Source organism: Candida orthopsilosis (assembly GCF_000315875.1).
Source record: "Candida orthopsilosis Co 90-125, chromosome 2 draft sequence".
Classification (NCBI taxonomy): domain Eukaryota; kingdom Fungi; phylum Ascomycota; class Pichiomycetes; order Serinales; family Debaryomycetaceae; genus Lodderomyces; species Lodderomyces orthopsilosis.
Genome location: NC_018295.1, coordinates 2,158,613 through 2,177,633, shown reverse-complemented (window position 1 = coordinate 2,177,633; position 19,021 = coordinate 2,158,613). Strand labels below are relative to the sequence as shown.

The following is a 19,021-nucleotide window of genomic DNA, read 5'->3' as shown; positions in this document are numbered from 1 at the left end:
GTGTAGTAAGTTACTTCTTGAAGATTTATTCTGCCACTTGACCTTGAAAGAAACCCTAGTTATGATCCATAAGAACCTATTGCTCACACAATCTACAATTAACTAAGTAAGGTTTACTATACATTATAAGACATTATCATTATTGAAAGAATTAAGGTTTGATCGAGGTGAACACCAGAGTTAAACAGAGATATTAAGGGGTACTTGTGTTGCTGAAGTAAAAGAGCTGTGGTGCTGAAGTGGGGAGTATTGGATATCATTTGGATATAAATGTGAACGTATGTAACATATGTAACAACATAGAGGATGGAATAGGCAGGCATCCAATGCACGACTTTACTATAAGTAACTCGCATCTTAAAAACATATTTGCGCTTATTGTTTAAAAACCAAAATTCTTAAGTTCTTCCATACTTCGAGTGTGTAACAGCGCAGTTGCAGACAGCCAACTTCAGGCTCTCTAAAACATAGGGCTGCGTCACTACCACTGCTAACCTACAATTGACATTCGTGCGTAGCAAAGGCAACTTATCATCTAAAGATAACTGTGTATCGCAAAAACAATAGATAACGATATTTTTTAGCCATGTACACTACTGCCCACCTCCATCCCCCTCCCCCCTTACAAAAAAAGATTCCGTTTATGCCATTGGGAGTTACTTGATTGCAAAGACCTTCTCCTTAAACACAAATGTTCGGAATATTAAAGTATGTTATAAACTTTCGTTCCTCTAATGTATTTGTTACACATTTAATACTAACTTCGTCCCAGTACCTTAATTTCACTAGTTTACCCCGTGTTTGCTTCAACTATTGCCATCATAAACAGCATCGATGAGCCTAATTTGCCCTCTCGCTTAGGTGCGCTACAACGGTGGCTTATTTATTGGGCAGTCCTAGGATGTGCTACAATTGTTGAAAATACATTGTCTTTCATTACATTTGTTCCGGGGTACTCGTTGCTCAAGATTGTATTTCATGTTTGGTTAATCATTCCAATGGTGACTGAAAATGAAGACTGGAAGAAATCAGGGGCGCCATGGCTCTTCTTTGAGTTTATCAAACCTCAATTTGAGGCCAATAAGGATGCTGTTAAAAAATTTGTGTCAAACCCGTTGGATCTAAAGACAGTTTTGAAATTGAGTTCTCTCGCAAAGAAGGAGGAGAGTGCTACCGATAATAATCCTGCTGCTGCTGCTGCTGCTACTACGACTGGGTACGACTATGCTGCTATATTGGATGGGTCCATCTTCATGGTAAGGAATATCTTTACAAGAGAGGTTACCGAGAAAGCAGTCGACAGTCCCAATACTGAAGAGTATGACATGGTTGATAAGCCCGAGGCTACTGAAGCTTATCAAAAAAAGAGTTACTTTTGGTGATTTGGATCTATATTAAATCTGTCTCTATTTACAATCCTAGGTAATTTGACACTTGACTACGTGTCTGGTGCAACTTGTCAAACTTTCCTCTTTTAGCCAGTTTTGGAATGAATCTTTCAGTTTTACTTGGCTCTTCAAATAATCCATCATATGCCTCTAATGGCTTATTTTTGTCGGCACCACTGGCCATATTGTGCTTTACAATCTCTTCACTATTCTTTTGTTGTAATTTCAAATCGTCAACCTTCTTTTGAGGCACTTCTGGCCAGACAAATGGTTCAGCCATATCAATGGTCATCTTCTTCAACTGGGGAACTCTATGTCTAGCCAAATCATTGATATTTCTTGTCCATTTGGCTGGTTGTAATTGTACTGTTATGTTTAATGCTCTTAAGCCATAAATATTCCACAAATAATCTCTTAAATCCATTTTATTCATTGATTTGGGCACCAAAAATTTTGCTTGATATGGGGTATGCTTGGCATTGGGACGCAAGAGACATATTCTTCCACCAGGTAAATATACTTTATTTTCACCTTGAGTAAAATGAGGTTCATCCATAGCTAAATCGTGTTGGAATTTTTCAAACTGGGCACGAGCTTTTTCTGAATCCGTTTGACTAATGAATCTATTAGGTATTGGCTTTCCATGTTCAACGTAAAGCTTTGCCAATTCTGAATTGGGGAATAATGTTGTTGTTGGCGATTGTGCCAAAATGGGAGGCCTCACTTTACGAAAACCATACTTTGGTGGATTAAGTTCAACTGAGTCAACCTTAACTTTGGGATACTTTGCAGGTGGTAGTTTATGATGCACTGATCTGGTAAATACCTTTAGGAGGGTCATTCTTGCTTAATGGAAGCTCTTAACTAAGAGTTGAAAATTTTCAAAGGTCGTGCTGCGATTAAAAATTAGTTTGTTGAAAAAAGGAAAAAAAAATCAAACGAAAAGCACTCAGACCATAAATACCTTCTATCTTTTTGCCTTCACACCTCATCTCGCCGTCACTATGTCAGAAGAGCAATATGATCCTTACATGTATGATGATTCTCAGAGCATCACTCCGGAGGATTGTTGGACCGTGATCACATCCTTCTTTCAGGAAAAGGGTTTGGTGTCACAACAGTTGGACTCATTTGATGAATTTATTGAATCAACAATTCAAGAATTAATCTGGGAGGATTCGCATTTAATCTTAGACCAACCAGCTCAGCATACATCGGATAAGGATAATAAGAACAAGAGGTATGAGATTACGTTTGGTAAGATGTATATCTCCAAACCGAGTCAAACTGAAGGTGATGGTACTACCCATCTCATGTTTCCACAAGAAGCTAGACTTCGTAACCTTACTTACTCGGCTCCATTATATGTTGATATGTCAAAGAAGGTTTTTGAATCTGATGACAATAATAGAAAAGATAACGAACTTGAGTGGAAAGAGCAGATAGTTCAGGGAGAAGATAGCGATAGTAAAGTGTACATGGGAAAAGTACCCATCATGGTGAGATCAAAGTTCTGTATGTTAAGGGACTTGGGTGAGCACGAAATGTACGAATTGAAGGAATGCCCGTATGATATGGGGGGTTACTTTGTTATCAATGGTTCAGAGAAGGTCTTGATCGCTCAAGAGAGAAGTGCAGCAAACATTGTGCAAGTGTTTAAAAAAGCGGCGCCATCTCCAATTTCCCACGTCGCAGAAATCAGATCAGCTATCGAAAAGGGGTCAAGATTGATCTCGTCTATGCAAATTAAACTATACGGACGTGATGAAAAGAGTCTGTCAGCAAGAACAATCAGAGCAACATTGCCATACATTAAAGAAGATATACCTATTGTGATTGTGTTTAGAGCACTTGGTGTTGTTCCCGATGGTGATATTTTGGAACACATATGTTATGATGCCAATGATTGGCAAATGTTAGAAATGTTGAAACCTTGCGTTGAAGAAGGTTTCGTGATTCAGGAACGTGAAGTGGCCCTTGATTTCATTGGTAGAAGAGGTGTTTTGGGTATAAGGAGAGAGAAACGTATACAATATGCCAAAGATATCTTACAGAAGGAGTTGTTGCCCAACATAACCCAAGAAGAAGGATTTGAAACGAGAAAGGCATTTTTCCTTGGTTATATGGTCAACAGGTTGTTGCTTTGTGCATTGGAGAGAAAAGAACCAGACGACAGAGATCATTTTGGTAAAAAGAGGCTAGATTTAGCAGGACCTTTATTAGCCAATTTATTCCGTATCTTGTTCAAAAAGTTGACGAAAGATATCTACAACTATATGCAAAGATGTGTTGAAAATGACAAGGAGTTTAACTTAACCTTGGCCGTCAAGTCGCAGACCATAACCGATGGGTTGCGATATTCATTAGCTACTGGTAACTGGGGTGAGCAGAAAAAGGCTATGAGTTCAAGAGCTGGTGTTTCACAAGTGTTGAACCGTTACACCTACTCATCCACCTTGTCACATTTAAGAAGAACAAATACACCTATTGGAAGAGATGGTAAAATTGCCAAGCCAAGACAATTGCACAATACTCATTGGGGATTGGTGTGTCCCGCAGAAACTCCTGAAGGTCAAGCGTGTGGTTTAGTAAAAAACTTGTCTTTGATGTCGTGTATTTCTGTTGGTACCCCATCAGAACCAATTCTGTCATTCTTGAGAGATTGGGGGTTGGAACCATTAGAAGATTATGTCCCGTCAAATTCACCTGATGCAACTAGAGTGTTTGTAAATGGTGTTTGGGTGGGTGTGCATAGAGAGCCAGCATCATTGGTTGATTACATGCGTGACCTCAGAAGAAATGGAGATATTTCACCCGAGGTATCCATTATTAGAGATATTAGAGAAAAAGAACTTAAAATTTTCACCGACGCTGGTAGAGTTTACCGTCCGTTATTTATCGTTGATGATAATCCAGATTCTGAGACTAAAGGTGATTTGAAATTACGAAAGGAACATGTCAATCAATTGTTGGAATCTTCATACGATGGTTTAGATGACGAGCCTACATACACTTGGTCATCATTAGTGAGGGAAGGTATTGTTGAATATGTTGATGCCGAAGAAGAGGAAACTATTATGATTGCCATGACACCGGACGATCTAGAAGCGTCGAAGAGTAACCTTACCGAGACTCAGCAACAAGATTTACAAATGGAGGAGCAAGAACTAGACCCGGCAAAGAGAATTAAACCAACAGGTAGTAGTAATACGCACACATTCACACATTGTGAAATCCATCCTTCAATGATTTTAGGGGTTGCCGCGTCTATCATCCCATTCCCCGACCACAATCAATCTCCACGTAATACATATCAATCTGCGATGGGTAAACAAGCCATGGGTGTGTTCTTGACTAACTATGCTGTTAGAATGGATACTATGGCAAACATTTTGTACTACCCTCAAAAACCACTAGCCACCACCAGAGCCATGGAACATTTGAAGTTCCGTGAGTTACCAGCTGGTCAAAATGCCATTGTTGCCATTGCCTGTTATTCAGGTTACAATCAAGAAGATTCTATGATTATGAATCAATCATCCATTGATAGAGGGTTATTCCGGTCATTGTTTTTTAGATCATATATGGACTTGGAAAAACGTCAAGGAATGAAGGCGTTAGAGACTTTTGAAAAACCTTCAAGGTCCGATACTTTGCGATTGAAGCATGGCACTTATGAGAAATTGGATGATGATGGTTTGATTGCCCCTGGTGTCAGAGTCAGTGGAGAAGATATCATCATAGGTAAAACAACGCCAATCCCACCAGATACCGAAGAATTGGGTCAAAGAACACAATATCACACCAAAAGAGACGCTTCTACACCATTGAGAAGTACCGAGTCAGGTATCGTTGATCAAGTTTTGTTGACTACCAATGGTGATGGTGCTAAATTTGTTAAGGTAAGAATGAGAACAACAAAAGTGCCCCAGATTGGTGACAAATTTGCATCTAGACATGGTCAAAAAGGTACCATTGGTGTTACTTATAGACATGAAGATATGCCTTTCACAGCGGAAGGTATTGTTCCTGATTTAATCATCAATCCACATGCGATACCATCACGTATGACGGTTGCGCATTTAATTGAATGTTTGTTGTCGAAGGTGTCATCACTATCTGGTCTTGAAGGTGATGCATCTCCATTCACAGATGTTACTGCAGAGGCCATCTCCAAATTGTTGCGAGAGCATGGCTATCAATCGAGGGGTTTTGAAGTCATGTACAATGGTCACACCGGTAAGAAACTTATGGCGCAAGTCTTTTTCGGACCTACTTACTACCAAAGATTGAGACATATGGTTGACGACAAGATCCATGCAAGAGCAAGAGGTCCTGTTCAAGTCTTGACTAGACAGCCAGTTGAAGGTAGATCTAGAGATGGTGGTTTGCGTTTTGGAGAAATGGAGAGAGATTGTATGATCGCTCATGGTGCCGCAGGTTTCCTTAAAGAGAGGTTGATGGAAGCATCAGATGCATTCAGAGTGCATGTATGTGGTAGTTGTGGATTAATGACAGTTATTGCCAATTTGAAAAAGAATCAATTTGAGTGTCGTTCTTGTAAAAACAAGACAAACATTTACCAAATTCATATACCCTATGCTGCTAAGTTGTTGTTTCAAGAGCTTATGGCAATGAATATAACCCCAAGGTTGTATACTGAAAGTTCAGGAGCCAGCATTCGTGTATAGTTAAAAAATATATATTTACAAGATCTATACTTGATGAGCTAAATACTTTTTCCTAAGTTCGGCTCTCTTTGTTTCATTCTCTTCCAACTTGGCCATCTTGGCTCTAACTTCCCTCATTTCATCGGCAAATGCTATTAGATTCTCTTTGTATGGATGCTCATCTCCATCAAACACTTTCAATCTGTCCATCCTCACCAATCTATGTTTATTTTTAGGTATCATTCCTTTGACAGCTCTTTTCAAAATCTCTCCGTACCCTTTATTTGCAATCATTCTTTCCATAGGAATCAAGTTCAACGTTCCCGGACGTGAAGTGTGATGCCAGTAAGTCTTATCTTTTAGTTTGTTACCTGTGATCTTCAAATGAGCACAATTTGTAACTACAACGTAGTCCCCATGATCTCTATTAGGGGTATATGTAGGTTTATGTTTACCTTGTAGCGTGATAGCAATTTGCGAAGCTAGTCTACCAAGAGTCCTCGAGTCTGCTGCAACATCAACATGGTGCCACACTCGAGTGAGTGCCAGTACAGCATTACCAATCCTTTGAGACATTTGGGGTGTTGATAATCTTTTGGTGAAGTCTTTTGGTGAAATTTTTTCTTCCAAGTCGTGAACAAAAAACCAAAATCTCTCTGAACGAAAAAGTCGAAATTTTCACCATCATCGTGGTTGGAGACGCCAACAACAACGCAACATCAAGAGAATATAGAAATCCATCACAATCTATTTTGTATTATATGTATAAATATACCCTATAGAGTCTAGTCCAACATGTTTTTTTTGAAAGATTTATCACTAAACCTAACGTTGCACCCTTCATATTTCGGTCCACAAATGGACCAATTTTTAAGAGATAAACTATTAAGTGATGTCGAGGGTACATGCACAGGCCAGTTTGGATACATTGTTTGTGTGCTAGATTCTATGAATATTGATGTTGGTAAAGGAAGAATAATTCCCACAACTGGAATGGCCGAATTCGAAGTGAAATACCGGGCTGTTGTTTGGAAACCATTCAAGGGAGAAGTCGTCGATGGTGTTGTAACAACAGTGAACAAAATGGGATTCTTTGCAGATGTGGGACCATTGTCAGTCTTTGTTAGTACCCATCTAATACCTTCAGATATGAAGTTCAATCCGTCCGCCAATCCACCAGCTTATTCCAGTCCTGATGAAAATATAGAAAAGGGATCAAAGGTTAGGTTGAAGATTGTAGGGACAAGAACAGATGTTAACGAGATATATGCGATTGGGAGTATTAAGGAGGATTATCTAGGACCAAGTCCATTGTGATTGATATAATAGAGATAATTAAGATATTACGAGTTCGATATTCACATACATCAGGTACTTAAATGCTTGATCTATTCGGTGTCACTATCGAGAACTATGGGGTCTTTTGAACTACCTGAAGACACGATCTGATCGATCCTTTTCTCTTTTTCTTTCAACCCTTGAACCCACACCCTTTCTATTCGCTTCATATCTGCGGGTTCTAGTGTATAATCTTGAAATACTTGAAACTTATTAATCAATTCGCCCTTATCTAACTCACACTTTAAAATCTCCATCAATTTTTGTTTCTTGGTGGGCGAAGTCTCCATCTCCCCAAATATCGATCTGGTTTGTTTGAGATCAGACTCTAACCTTCCTCCCTTTGACTGAGAAGTTGTATCCACAATGATTTGTTGTAGTCCCAAATTTTCACCATCCTTTTGAGGTACAGTCGAATTTTCTTTCATATCATTGGCTGGGATAACATAATCCAAAGTTTTGGAATCATCGAAAAATGATTCACCAATCTTGAAATGACCTTTTTTAAGTTGATTAGGCTCTGTTACGGAGTCAGGGGACAAGGTCTGCGTGACTAGACTATAATTGTTATTCAATGAAGATTGTAGTTTAGTTTGCGGTAAAAAGCCCGAGATCGAATGATGTCCATGAGGGTTGGATACCGGGGAATTTACCAATGTGCGAGACGGATCAGCTGGAATTGTCTCTTTAAAAACATTAGCTGCGTGTGGAGATCTCAGTTGTGACGCCCTGGCTCTAGTTTTAATTCCATTTCGGTCTGAGAGTGAATGCAAACGTGTTAGTTTGGTGTGAGCAGAAATAGTCAGCACAGGCGCTGGACGATCTATGGTTTGAGGATATCGATCAGACAACAGCAGCCTCTGTTGCAATGTTGAAGAATCAAGCGTTGGGCCCGGAGATTTCCCGTCCTCATATCTAACTTCATGCATTTGATTTCCGCTCTGTAATAGGGCAGTGTGATTAAATGATACACCACTTCCTTTTCCATTTATTACATTTAAGTTTAGTGTGTCACCGACAATGTCAAAATAATTTTTCATAAATTCATCAATAACCTTTTGCTTCTCTATCTCTCTGAAGTTCACATAATGCCTCAGTACTTTTTCCTTTTGAAAAGGATCTGAAGCACATTCAAGCTTAATTTGTTGAAGTGTCTGTTGAGTATCACTTTCAAATTGCACCAAAATTCGTTCAATCTGTGCAAAAGCAACTCCTTCTACGGATGTATTAAAAGAATGTTGGGAATCAATTTGTTCACAATCATGTGCTGCTTGTGGCTCTGTCTGTCCGGCTGCTTGTCTTTCTAGTAACGGCTCATTTGATAAAAACTGACGCGGCAGCTGCAATGAAGAAGTAAAATTTTGAGGTTGGAAGCCTGTATTTTGTAAAAAACTATCCGCGTCATTATTTTCACCGGTGTTTTGCAAATTTTGCTCCGCATTTTGTTGATTCTTAGGCTCGTTAGTGTGGTTAGCATTGTCCAGTTTAATAGTAGAGTTTCTAGCGGTCGTTCTCGACGATCTGACAGTAGTCTCACTGGTAACTTGTGTTGACAGCACTTCTGGATTTGTTGCTGTATAGCCTCTAATTAATCCTGAGCTGTTTGAAGCTAAAGCTGGAGTTTTTATTGGCTCCTCAATCCTGTTTTGAAACGATTGTTGTGCATTCAAACCTTGTGACTGATGAAACACACGATCTTGATTGAGGTTGCATTGGGGCTGTGCTTCCAGACTGGGAGTCTGCGGTGACAAATATTGTACTGATGTTCGCTTTTGGTGTAATGTGTGATGCATAAGTGACTGGGTTTGTAATAATGGATGCGATTGCAGCTGGCGCGGAGATTTCTGGGTAAAGACCAGTTGCTGCAGAGCTGATTGTGTCGATGACCTTTGCTGTACTGGCAGCAGTTGTTTCTCTTGTTGCAATGCCAACAATTTGATATTTTGTTGCATATTACGCTGCCCTGGGGTAAGCATATTTCGAGAAATGATACTTTGAGAGTTGTATTGTTGTCGGTTTAGCTTTTGCTGCATCATCCTACTGGAAATTGGAGCTTGAGAGTAATTTGAAATATTACCGTCAAGTACGTCCGTAGTTTCCCCTGGGTTGGGCAGTGTTGTGCTCTGGGATATTAATGCAGCGCGGCATTGTTCCTGAAGTTGTTGTAAAGAGTTGTTCCTAGGGGATAGCACACAGTTTGTTTCACCACGTGCATGGATCTCCTGAGTAACATGTTGAGGTGATGGTGCAAAAAACGGGGTCTCTGGTACCAGTGTAGCGTGGTATGGAGCATAATCACGTTGTACAAATTGTGAATGGGGATGGGATTGAGTGCCAATTTGTTGAGTGTTTAGGGTCTCATTTGGGGCTTTTCGGCTCAATGTTGACAAACGCCGTGTTATTATTGGCCCATACAAGACTGCACCATTAACTGTTTGAGCAGATATATGTTGTGGCACCTGTTGTTGTTCGCTGTGTTGTTGATGAATTTCTTGTTGTGATTGCTGCAGTTGTAGCTGTTGTTGTTGTAATTGATGTTGACGTAATTGCTGTTGTTCAGTATGCACTTGTTCTAATTGCTGTGGCTGGACACTTTGTTCGTGTTGACTTTGTAATTGTTGTCGTTGAAACTGCGTCAGTACTTGGTCACCACGAGGACTTGTGTAAATAGATGCTAAGCTAGGAGTAACTAAGCTAGAATTGGTTGAAAGGGCTGCGATATCGTGGGTTATGCGCTCATCATTATTCGTACCGGGGTTTGTATTTTCTTCGGATTGAACTTCCTCATAATTATTTGAAGAACTTATGCCCAAAGCCTCATTCAAAGCACCGGCAGTAATAGTAGTTCGTACCTCTTTATGACCATTGGATGGAGTTGAATCCTCGACTCTCGTGATTCTAGCATCACTCAAAAGCACTTCAATATCATTCTCGTCATCACTCAGACTGACGGCCACATCTCCCATCAAATTGACTATAACATCAGGCTCTCTTTTTACCCCTGAAACTAGCCTTTCCAACTTCACGTCTGGTCTTGGCTCCTTCTTTTCGATACAAGGGCTCCATTTCCCATCCTTCGCTATTTTCACAAAGTCCACTTCCACATTCAAATTATTAAGGATTTCCTCAAAATACTCGCAAATTGCCAAATCTGAAACCTCAAATCGTGACCTACAATGTGGACACTGCCAAGTTGGAGACTCATACTGTTGAGTCATGCAAATTCTCAAATCAAAACATTGAAGGTGATCGCAGTTTATTGTTTTAACAGGGATCTCAATTTTGGTGTAAGTGTAATGATCTCTCAAAGACAATATTATATCCTCTATTTCAATGCCCTCCAAATGCAGATCTTTTGTGTTTTTTTTGATGCTGGCAATAGTGTGATTTTTGTGGATTTTGGGTTGTGCCTTGATATTCTCGATAACGGTTTCAAAAGGGATTAGCCTCACAAAGTATAAATAAACGTAGTACGTCTCCTCGTGGTCTTCGTAGTTTATGCGTATCTTATTCAATTTAGGAGGTACAAGTAGCAATTCTGTAAGGTCAACTGACTTTGCTGTTCCTGGTTTGTGCCGAAGACCTTTGTATTTAGTATCTATTTTCTGGTCATTCACATAAAGGTCATGAGGTAGGGGCCACTCTATCTCTACATCATCAGATACTCGAGTATCAGTCATTTTTCTGCCACAAATTAAATATATCCTCAAATTTGGGTCCTCTTTCTTCAATAATTTATGCTCGGCTACATCAAAGACAAAGTCAATACAACAATCATTTTTACCTTTTTTTGGAAGACACACTTGTGGTGAAACATGAATTTTCCTTATTAATCTGAAGAATGGGTTATCAATGAAATTGATATCGTGATCTCTCACTGGGTGTGAATCCTGTGAGTGCAAACCTTCAGCAGAGGAGGCGGACGGGGTTCGAGGTCGAGACTTACCTCTACTACTATAGAATTTATGCACCTCATTATACGTGACTAAAGGTTGGTTCTCTTCAATTCTCCTGAGCAAATCCTTCATAGCTGCAAGTCCTGCAGCATCCCTGGTATCGTTTACCGTGTCAAAGTGTAGAAATATATTCCTAAGTAGGTTGTCCTTTGTACCTCCGTAAGAAAATTCAAGACATCGACAGAGACTTCTCAACTGAGCTATCTTTAAGTTTCTTATTCGTCGTGAAATAAGCTTAAACTCTTCGTGTGAAAATCTAAGGTAAATCGGCATTTCTAGCTCATTTAGTAGCAATTGAGCCAATGTCAAAAGCGATCAAAAGGTCTTATCACTTGATTATGGTTTTGTATGAATTGGGTGGAATGGAATGTTTACTTGAGTATCTTTTTTCTTTTCGGACTCACCTTAACTTTTTTCTCTTCGCGACTGTTTTGGTTTTTCTCCTTTAGGACAAAATCAGCTCTTTAACCATATACAAACGTATACCAAAACTAACTAAAATGTGGCTACACCTAGCAAACTAGCGGCATTTTTCGCATCCACCGAACTTGCTTGTAAGGAAGATGTTTGGGGCTTACTTTTTTGTTTCGTCTCCTCTTCCTTCTCTAACGACCTAAACGTTCGTGAAGACCATGAATCACCTGAAGGGGCTTGCGATTGGAGCAAATTGTGCTTGATACTGGCCAAATTGTCACGGTTGAGACGTGACAAGCCACCACGTTCGTCAACACTTCTAACGTCCAATCGGATAGCTTCAAACTTCTTCAAAATTTTCCGATGATGATCTATTTTGTGTAGAGCATAAGCCTTTAGTAAGCTTTTAAATTTCTTTTCGACAAAATCGACAACCTCGTCTTTTTCAAACAACATTTCTCCCGATATTCTTTTGACTTGTAAGTTTAGCAGCTCCTGTACTTTCGAGGCATACTCTAATGCTCTCAATGCCTCATCGACTTTTATAGGATCCAAGGAGGCTTTGTTTTTCATTTTGTTGGCATGGACGTGCTTTGCGTTAGTTTGAGCCTCAGCCTGTAGCAACTCCCGCATAATCAAATACCGATTAGTTAGAGCTTCCTTAATCTCGTAAAAATCATTGGCAAAGTATTGAATACCATCGCCCAAGACACCCATCTCACCAATTGATTCCACAAGCAAAAGATCCGACTGTACCTGGACCACTTTGCCCAATTTTTCCCACATATTTTTCATACCAGGATGGGTGGTTTCAAATTGTGACAACACAGTCAATTTATTTGACATATTATATACATGTATTGATAATTGTTTTTCACTTTTAGATACTTTATCGAGCAATCGATGCAATCTTTGACACAACAAATACGCATTCTTTATAGTTGGTCTAAACCCCGCCAACTCTAGGAAAGGATCATCGGGAACAGGAAATTGTTTCAAAGTTTTTCTCATTAACCCACTTGCGACTGAGGACTTTTTGTTGCTGTTTATTACACTGTATCCAAAATCATTTTCGACAAAAAACACAAATTCCTCATCTCGGATAAGAATCGGATTTGAAGTGATTCGATCAAACCACTCTTGCCATACAAATATTAATTGCTTCTTTTCGTCCTCCCCGCCAGTTGGGTAAGAAGTAACTGAGCTTGGGATTACGGGGACAAATACTTCCAAATTCGACACCGCCAAGTACTTGTTGAATTTGACTACTTCATTAAAGGTGCGACGTACATCTTCGTATTCCTTTTGTCTGAATTTAGGAAGTCCTTGCACACGAACAGACAATCGTAAAATTGGGTTTTCTGGTTTGTTCCTTTCAATGGATACGAGCTTAATATGTAAACTATACTTTTGGCTGAATCGTTCTGGTATCAACTTCCGTAAATCAGTTTTTGATATGAGGTCTTGATCAGCCTCGGTGTCTTGGTTTTCTTGGTTTGCGAACCCAACATTTTCGATCAGTTGCTCCTGCGGCGTCAGACTTTCCACTTGAGGCTCAAAATGTGAGGCTTCATCATCTTCAAATCTAGCAAATGGGTTATTATCTTCAAAGTCGTCAGCGTAATCCATTGAATCGGTAGGGGTTGTTCTCTGAATATGGCAAGTACAATTGGTATCGGATTTTTTTGTTCAACAAAGGATACAGTGCGTTTATATGCAGTATCTATATATCTATTAAATCTGTATCAGAGTCAGCTCTTTCTTTTCCACCAAAGTCTTTTCTGCTCACATATTCGGTAGACTCTTCATTGCTCTGCACAACATCAATATCCTCCTTTTCGGCATTTTCAATTTGAGCGTGTAAGAATTTGTTGTCCTGAGTGAAAAATGACGATAAGCTACCTGGGAGTTTGAGCACATCTCCTTGTAACGTATTCTCATCATCATAAACCAAAAAGATGTATTTATCACTTGGCTCATCCTGTATATAGCCTTTTATTTCGCCAAATGTACATTGTGTTGTCCTGAAATCTACAACAACCCCGTTTGGTGCATCGGCGAGAAATAGTACCCATTCATTACCTGACTTGTGACTGGATCGGTAAGCATAGTGTGTATCTGAAAATACAACACCTACCAAGTGATATTTCGAAGGTACGTCTAACATATCATCTTTTTTTATCTCCTCTATAATGTTGTCTTGGATGGATGTATCGAGTTTGACGTAGTCGTGATTAATTTTCTTTAACTTCTCATTTAATTGACCCGATTCATCCTTTACAGAGTCCGATAGCTTGGAAAGATCTTCATGTGCTTCCTTTTCGCCGATTTTCTCCATATAGATCTTCGTTTTATCTAGAAAACTCCTGATTTTCTTTCCTTCAAAAGAGCTCAAAGCCATAATTCTTGAAGTGATGGTGGTCCTTTCCTTTGCTGACTGAATCCTTTTTTTGTTCATCTCTTCTATCAATGATCTGTATTTGGATGTAAAGAGGGCAGGGTAGAATGACTCTTCGATATTCAAGGAAGAAATTTGTCTCGCTGTGTCATTGGGAGAGATTTGAATTCCCAATATAGGTGCAATACTCTTGATGGCGTAAGACTCTGGAGACCATAACAATTTACTTATAGATTCCACTAACGTTGCTTCTCTGCAGTCACTATCGATGTTGACGCTTTTAAAAGTCTTCAATTGTCCATCTTGATCTACAGCTTGTGAGTCGAGAAGATCAAACTTCTTGCCTAAAACTGATTTCATATTTTTATCCAAATCCTTGGCAGCAATTGTCACTAGCTCATCCCAATCTTCAAACTCGTGTGCCTTGAATGATTCGGACACTTTATTGTAAAACCCCTCTGAGCTGATGAACGAACGTTCACTGGTTGTTGTAAAGAATGCAATAAGTTGTTGAATTGCTGCAATGAATGATTCGCTGTCGTCTTGACTCGATTCAGCCTCCTCCTGTTGATCACTGAACCAATTCTCGGTAAATTCTTGATCTACGTTTTTACTTAGTAAAATCTCATTGAAGGCATGATTTTGGCATAGTACCACATACAATGGTATCACAAATCGTCCTGGTGTGTTGCCTATTTTAGGAACGACTGCGGGGATAGTCTCCTTGTTCCTCAAAAATGCCTTTGGGTTTTCAAAAAGGTTAAACTCATCCAAGTCGAGTTGCTCTGATTCAGTACCCCATCCACTACCATATCCATAGTTTTGTGATTCTTGTAATGGAAACTGTGGAATGTCTTGTGGGTTTGAAATAGCAACGGTACCACTGTGTATATTGTAATCTTCATCAAACATTTGTGCTTCTGGTGGATGCTTTTCTTCGGAGTCCCCAAATAAATAGCCAATTGCTTGTTCTAAGTCATTATTAGCTCTTTGCAATGCTGATTCCGCTTGGTCATGGGTAAACCCCATTTCCTCTAACTGTTTAATCTTTGAATCCATAGTGATGGTGACCTTTTGGTAAAGGAACAAGTAACTTTCTGGTGAGGAAAAATAAATCACAAAAATGGAATCGATTTAGCAAGCAGATTAAAGGATTAGGTGCACACAACTCATGTAAAATGCTGAAAGAGACCGTAAGGTAATCTTATAGATATGGCAGAGTAATCAGAATGGAGTCTTTGATATACAATGGGGATAAAGGGGAGGGCTGTACAAAATACTCTTTCCACGAGTTAAATGCCCAGTCTTCCCAAATCCTAAATCCCACAATTGTGATTGAGGGCATTATCGTTTGATGCATCCAGGATTTGCTGTTTATAGCTTCTACATATTGACTCATCTACTTATTCCGTTATCTTTTACCGCCGGAATCAACCTCAAGATTGAAGAAAAAAAAAATTTCCAAGAGTTGAAAATATCATCTCATTGATGCAAATTTTGAGATTACTTTGCAAATCGACATACATAAAACCAATCCCAAGAATTGTGTCACCTACTACATTCAGAAGATCGATGTCAGTCAGTACTATTACTCAAGAGTTATCCAAATTAGGTTTGAACCAACCAAAGCCAGCAAAGGATACCTATCCTGATTACAATGTCGTTGATGTATTTAGAAACTACATTGGTGATGAGTTAAGTCGTATTTCTGGAATTGAAAAAGACATCATTGTTCAAGCTTTGGATACTCCAAAGTTGCTTGATCAAGGTGATCTTATTGTACCAATCCCCAAGTTGAGATTAAAAGGTGTTAACCCATCAGAAAAATCCAAAGAATGGGCTGAAAAGTTCAATAAGAGTAAATTTATCAGCGATCTTGTACCACAAGGTGTTTTTCTTCAATTTTTCTTCAACAAGTCGGTTCTTTTCGATTTGGTCATTTCTGATGTTTTGAAAAGAAAAACTGATTATGGATATTTACCCTTGGGAGTCGGAAAGAAAGTTGTTGTAGAATTTTCATCCCCAAATATTGCCAAACCATTTCATGCTGGTCATTTGAGATCAACAATTATTGGTGGGTTTGTTTCAAACTTGTATGAAAAGATTGGTTGGGATGTTACAAGAATCAATTACTTGGGAGATTGGGGCAAACAATTTGGTTTATTAGCTATTGGATTTGAAAGGTATGGATCTGAGGAAGAATTGGCAAAGGATCCAATTAACCATTTGTTTGAGGTTTATGTGAAGATTAACAACGATGTTAGAAATGAGACCAGTGAAGCTACTGGTGAGGCTCAAGAAGGAGCTATTGATGCCTCAGAGCAAGATGAAAAAAAGATTCAGTCTTCCACCAATGAACAAGCAAGAGCCTTCTTTAGAAGAATGGAAGATGGGGACGAAGCTGCGTTAAAAATATGGGAAAGATTTAGAGATCTTTCTATTGAGAAATATGTCGACACTTATGCACGTCTTAATATTGTTTACGATTACTATTCTGGTGAATCACAAGTTCCACAACAAAAGATGAAAGATGCCACCAAATTGTTTGAAGAAAAGGGTTTGGTACATGTTGATCGTGGAGCTAAGTTGATTGACTTGAGTAAATTCAACAAGAAATTGGGCAAAGCCTTAGTGGAAAAATCCGATGGTACGTCTCTCTATTTGACTAGAGATGTTGGTGAAGCTATCAAACGTTATGAAACTTACAAGTTTGATAAAATGATTTATGTTGTTGCTTCGCAACAAGACTTACATTGTGCTCAATTTTTCGAAATTTTGAAACAAATGGGCTTTGATTGGGCTCAAAATTTGGAACATATAAATTTCGGTATGGTTCAAGGAATGTCAACTCGTAAAGGTAACGTTGTGTTTTTGGACAACATCCTTCAAGAAACTAAAGAGAAAATGCATGATGTCATGAAGAAGAATGAAGACAAATATAAGCAAATTGAAGATCCAGAAAAGATTGCCGATTTGGTTGGTATCTCAGCGGTTATGATTCAAGATTTCCAATCCAAACGTATTTTGAACTATGAATTCAAATGGGATCGTATGACTTCATTTGAAGGTGACACTGGCCCGTATTTGCAATACGCTCATTCACGTTTATGCTCTATGCAAAGGAAAAACGACATTACTGAGAAAGAGTTGGAGTCAGCCAACTTTGACTTGTTAGTGGAACCCTGCGCTGCTTCATTGATTAGAACATTAGCTCAATACCCAGACACTATCAGAAGAGCTACCAAGAATATGGAACCATCAACCATTGTAACATACTTGTTTACATTGACCCATATTGTTTCTCAATGTTATGATATTTTGTGGGTCTCAGGCCAAGAAAAGGAATTGGCTGTAGCTAGGTTGGCCTTGTACGCAGCGACTAGACAAGTCATTTATAACGGTATGACTTTGTTAGGTCTTACGCCTGTTGAAAGAATGTAAATAAAGTGTGTAGAAAATGATGATTTAGCTTTTACTACCGTTTGGATTACAGCCGGGATTATTCTGAATCCGGCGAGGTTTTATTTCGTATACCCTTTGTAATAGTATCTCTGTGCATCAAAACTCTTTAAGTAAAGGCTTTGAGTTACACCACACTCTCTACAGAAGGTGTGGGTGTGTGCTAGTCAAGGCAGCAATTTCCACAATCCGCGCATCCTCAATCATGTACAGTTACGTAATCTGCTTTTTTCAATTTTGCCACAAAATTAAAACCTTTGAAGTGGAATTTTTTTATATAAGAGAGGGTCAATCCGCACATGGGGAAATGGAAAAGCTTTTCTTTTTAGAGCTTAAGATTGCTAGATCAACTACTCATACATCAATTCTATAATCGCCATGTTCAAATACACTTCACGTACATTATTGAAAGCTACCTCATCAGCTGCTAGACCATCTGTTGCTTCCATTGGTTCCATTAGAACGAAATATTCCTTACCTGAATTGGATTACAAATTAGATGCTTTAGAACCATACATTAGTGGACAAATCAATGATCTTCACTACAACGTATGTACATAATTGCAACACCAAATCTAACTATAATAGCTCCATACTAACTTCTCTTCTCCAGAAACACCACAAGACATATGTCGACAACTTGAACAAGTCAATTGAAAGTGCTGTTGAAGCCAAGTCCAAGGGTGAAGTTAAAAAACTTGTTGCTTTGCAAAAAGCCATCAACTTCAATGGTGGTGGTTACATCAACCATTGCTTATGGTGGAAAAACTTGGCTCCACAAAGTGCCGGTGGTGGACAAGTTCCAAGTGAAGAATCAGCTTTAGGAAAGCAAATTGCTCAACAATTTGGTTCAGTTGACAAATTGATTGAAATCACCAATGCTAAATTAGCTGGTATTCAAGGTTCAGGCTGGGCTTTTATTGTCAAGAATAAGGAGAACGGAGGGCAAATTGAAGTCATCACAACTGCTAACCAAGATACTGTTACTGATCCAAGCTTGATTCCATTGGTTGCTATTGATGCATGGGAACATGCTTATTACTTACAATATAAAAATGTCAAGGCTGATTATTTCAAAGCTTTGTGGAACGTTGTTAACTGGAAAGAAGCTGAAAGAAGATTTGAATTTTAAGTATTGTGTGTAGTAAATCAAGTACAATTATTTAAAATTATATTTCTAATGTCACAGAAGTAGAGATGATAAGAAGGTTAGTAGTAGCCAGGCTCGCTGAAGGTAGAATGATTAAATGGAGAGCAAGACACTTCCAGGACCATGGCCCGGTGAATCTGGATCTGTCACAATTTTCTTGGCCGTAGTTTCCAGTCTAGATCTGCAACAAAAAGTTCTCGGTTCCGAAAATCCATCCAAACTCATTTCCTTCTTTGAAGATTCAACCA

At 39.0% G+C, this 19,021-nt stretch overlaps 10 protein-coding genes across 10 annotated transcripts; 5 read left to right on the top strand and 5 right to left on the bottom strand. All coding sequences in view use genetic code 12, as the record gives it.

Moving 5' to 3' along the window:
* Positions 1-691: 691 nt before the first annotated feature.
* On the top strand, positions 692-1,382 carry CORT_0B10460 (hypothetical protein; the record flags this gene model as incomplete). The annotated part of the gene is made up of 2 exons (XM_003868135.1): positions 692-708; positions 773-1,382. 2 exons carry the CDS (start codon positions 692-694, stop codon positions 1,380-1,382), a joined length of 627 nt encoding a protein of 208 aa, XP_003868183.1.
* A 28-nt stretch (positions 1,383-1,410) lies between these two features.
* CORT_0B10450 (Mrp20 component of mitochondrial ribosome) lies at positions 1,411-2,229 on the bottom strand (the record flags this gene model as incomplete). Its single annotated transcript, XM_003868134.1, has 1 exon — positions 1,411-2,229. One exon carries the CDS (start codon positions 2,227-2,229, stop codon positions 1,411-1,413), a length of 819 nt encoding a protein of 272 aa, XP_003868182.1.
* A 163-nt stretch (positions 2,230-2,392) lies between these two features.
* Positions 2,393-6,079, top strand: CORT_0B10440 (RNA polymerase II subunit B150; the record flags this gene model as incomplete). Its single annotated transcript, XM_003868133.1, has 1 exon — positions 2,393-6,079. The coding sequence occupies one exon, from the start codon at positions 2,393-2,395 to the stop codon at positions 6,077-6,079; it is 3,687 nt and encodes a 1,228-aa protein (XP_003868181.1).
* A 24-nt stretch (positions 6,080-6,103) lies between these two features.
* CORT_0B10430 (Mrpl23 protein) lies at positions 6,104-6,634 on the bottom strand (the record flags this gene model as incomplete). Its single annotated transcript, XM_003868132.1, has 1 exon — positions 6,104-6,634. One exon carries the CDS (start codon positions 6,632-6,634, stop codon positions 6,104-6,106), a length of 531 nt encoding a protein of 176 aa, XP_003868180.1.
* A 219-nt stretch (positions 6,635-6,853) lies between these two features.
* On the top strand, positions 6,854-7,375 carry CORT_0B10420 (Rpb7 protein; the record flags this gene model as incomplete). The annotated part of the gene is made up of 1 exon (XM_003868131.1): positions 6,854-7,375. The coding sequence occupies one exon, from the start codon at positions 6,854-6,856 to the stop codon at positions 7,373-7,375; it is 522 nt and encodes a 173-aa protein (XP_003868179.1).
* A 71-nt stretch (positions 7,376-7,446) lies between these two features.
* On the bottom strand, positions 7,447-11,625 carry CORT_0B10410 (Siz1 SUMO/Smt3 ligase; the record flags this gene model as incomplete). The annotated part of the gene is made up of 1 exon (XM_003868130.1): positions 7,447-11,625. The coding sequence occupies one exon, from the start codon at positions 11,623-11,625 to the stop codon at positions 7,447-7,449; it is 4,179 nt and encodes a 1,392-aa protein (XP_003868178.1).
* A 222-nt stretch (positions 11,626-11,847) lies between these two features.
* Positions 11,848-13,395, bottom strand: CORT_0B10400 (Vps17 protein; the record flags this gene model as incomplete). Its single annotated transcript, XM_003868129.1, has 1 exon — positions 11,848-13,395. The coding sequence occupies one exon, from the start codon at positions 13,393-13,395 to the stop codon at positions 11,848-11,850; it is 1,548 nt and encodes a 515-aa protein (XP_003868177.1).
* A 94-nt stretch (positions 13,396-13,489) lies between these two features.
* Positions 13,490-15,223, bottom strand: CORT_0B10390 (hypothetical protein; the record flags this gene model as incomplete). The annotated part of the gene is made up of 1 exon (XM_003868128.1): positions 13,490-15,223. The coding sequence occupies one exon, from the start codon at positions 15,221-15,223 to the stop codon at positions 13,490-13,492; it is 1,734 nt and encodes a 577-aa protein (XP_003868176.1).
* A 429-nt stretch (positions 15,224-15,652) lies between these two features.
* On the top strand, positions 15,653-17,605 carry CORT_0B10380 (tRNA-Arg synthetase; the record flags this gene model as incomplete). Its single annotated transcript, XM_003868127.1, has 1 exon — positions 15,653-17,605. The coding sequence occupies one exon, from the start codon at positions 15,653-15,655 to the stop codon at positions 17,603-17,605; it is 1,953 nt and encodes a 650-aa protein (XP_003868175.1).
* A 550-nt stretch (positions 17,606-18,155) lies between these two features.
* On the top strand, positions 18,156-18,755 carry CORT_0B10370 (Sod2 mitochondrial Mn-containing superoxide dismutase; the record flags this gene model as incomplete). The annotated part of the gene is made up of 1 exon (XM_003868126.1): positions 18,156-18,755. The coding sequence occupies one exon, from the start codon at positions 18,156-18,158 to the stop codon at positions 18,753-18,755; it is 600 nt and encodes a 199-aa protein (XP_003868174.1).
* Between the last annotated feature and the right edge of the window lie 266 nt (positions 18,756-19,021).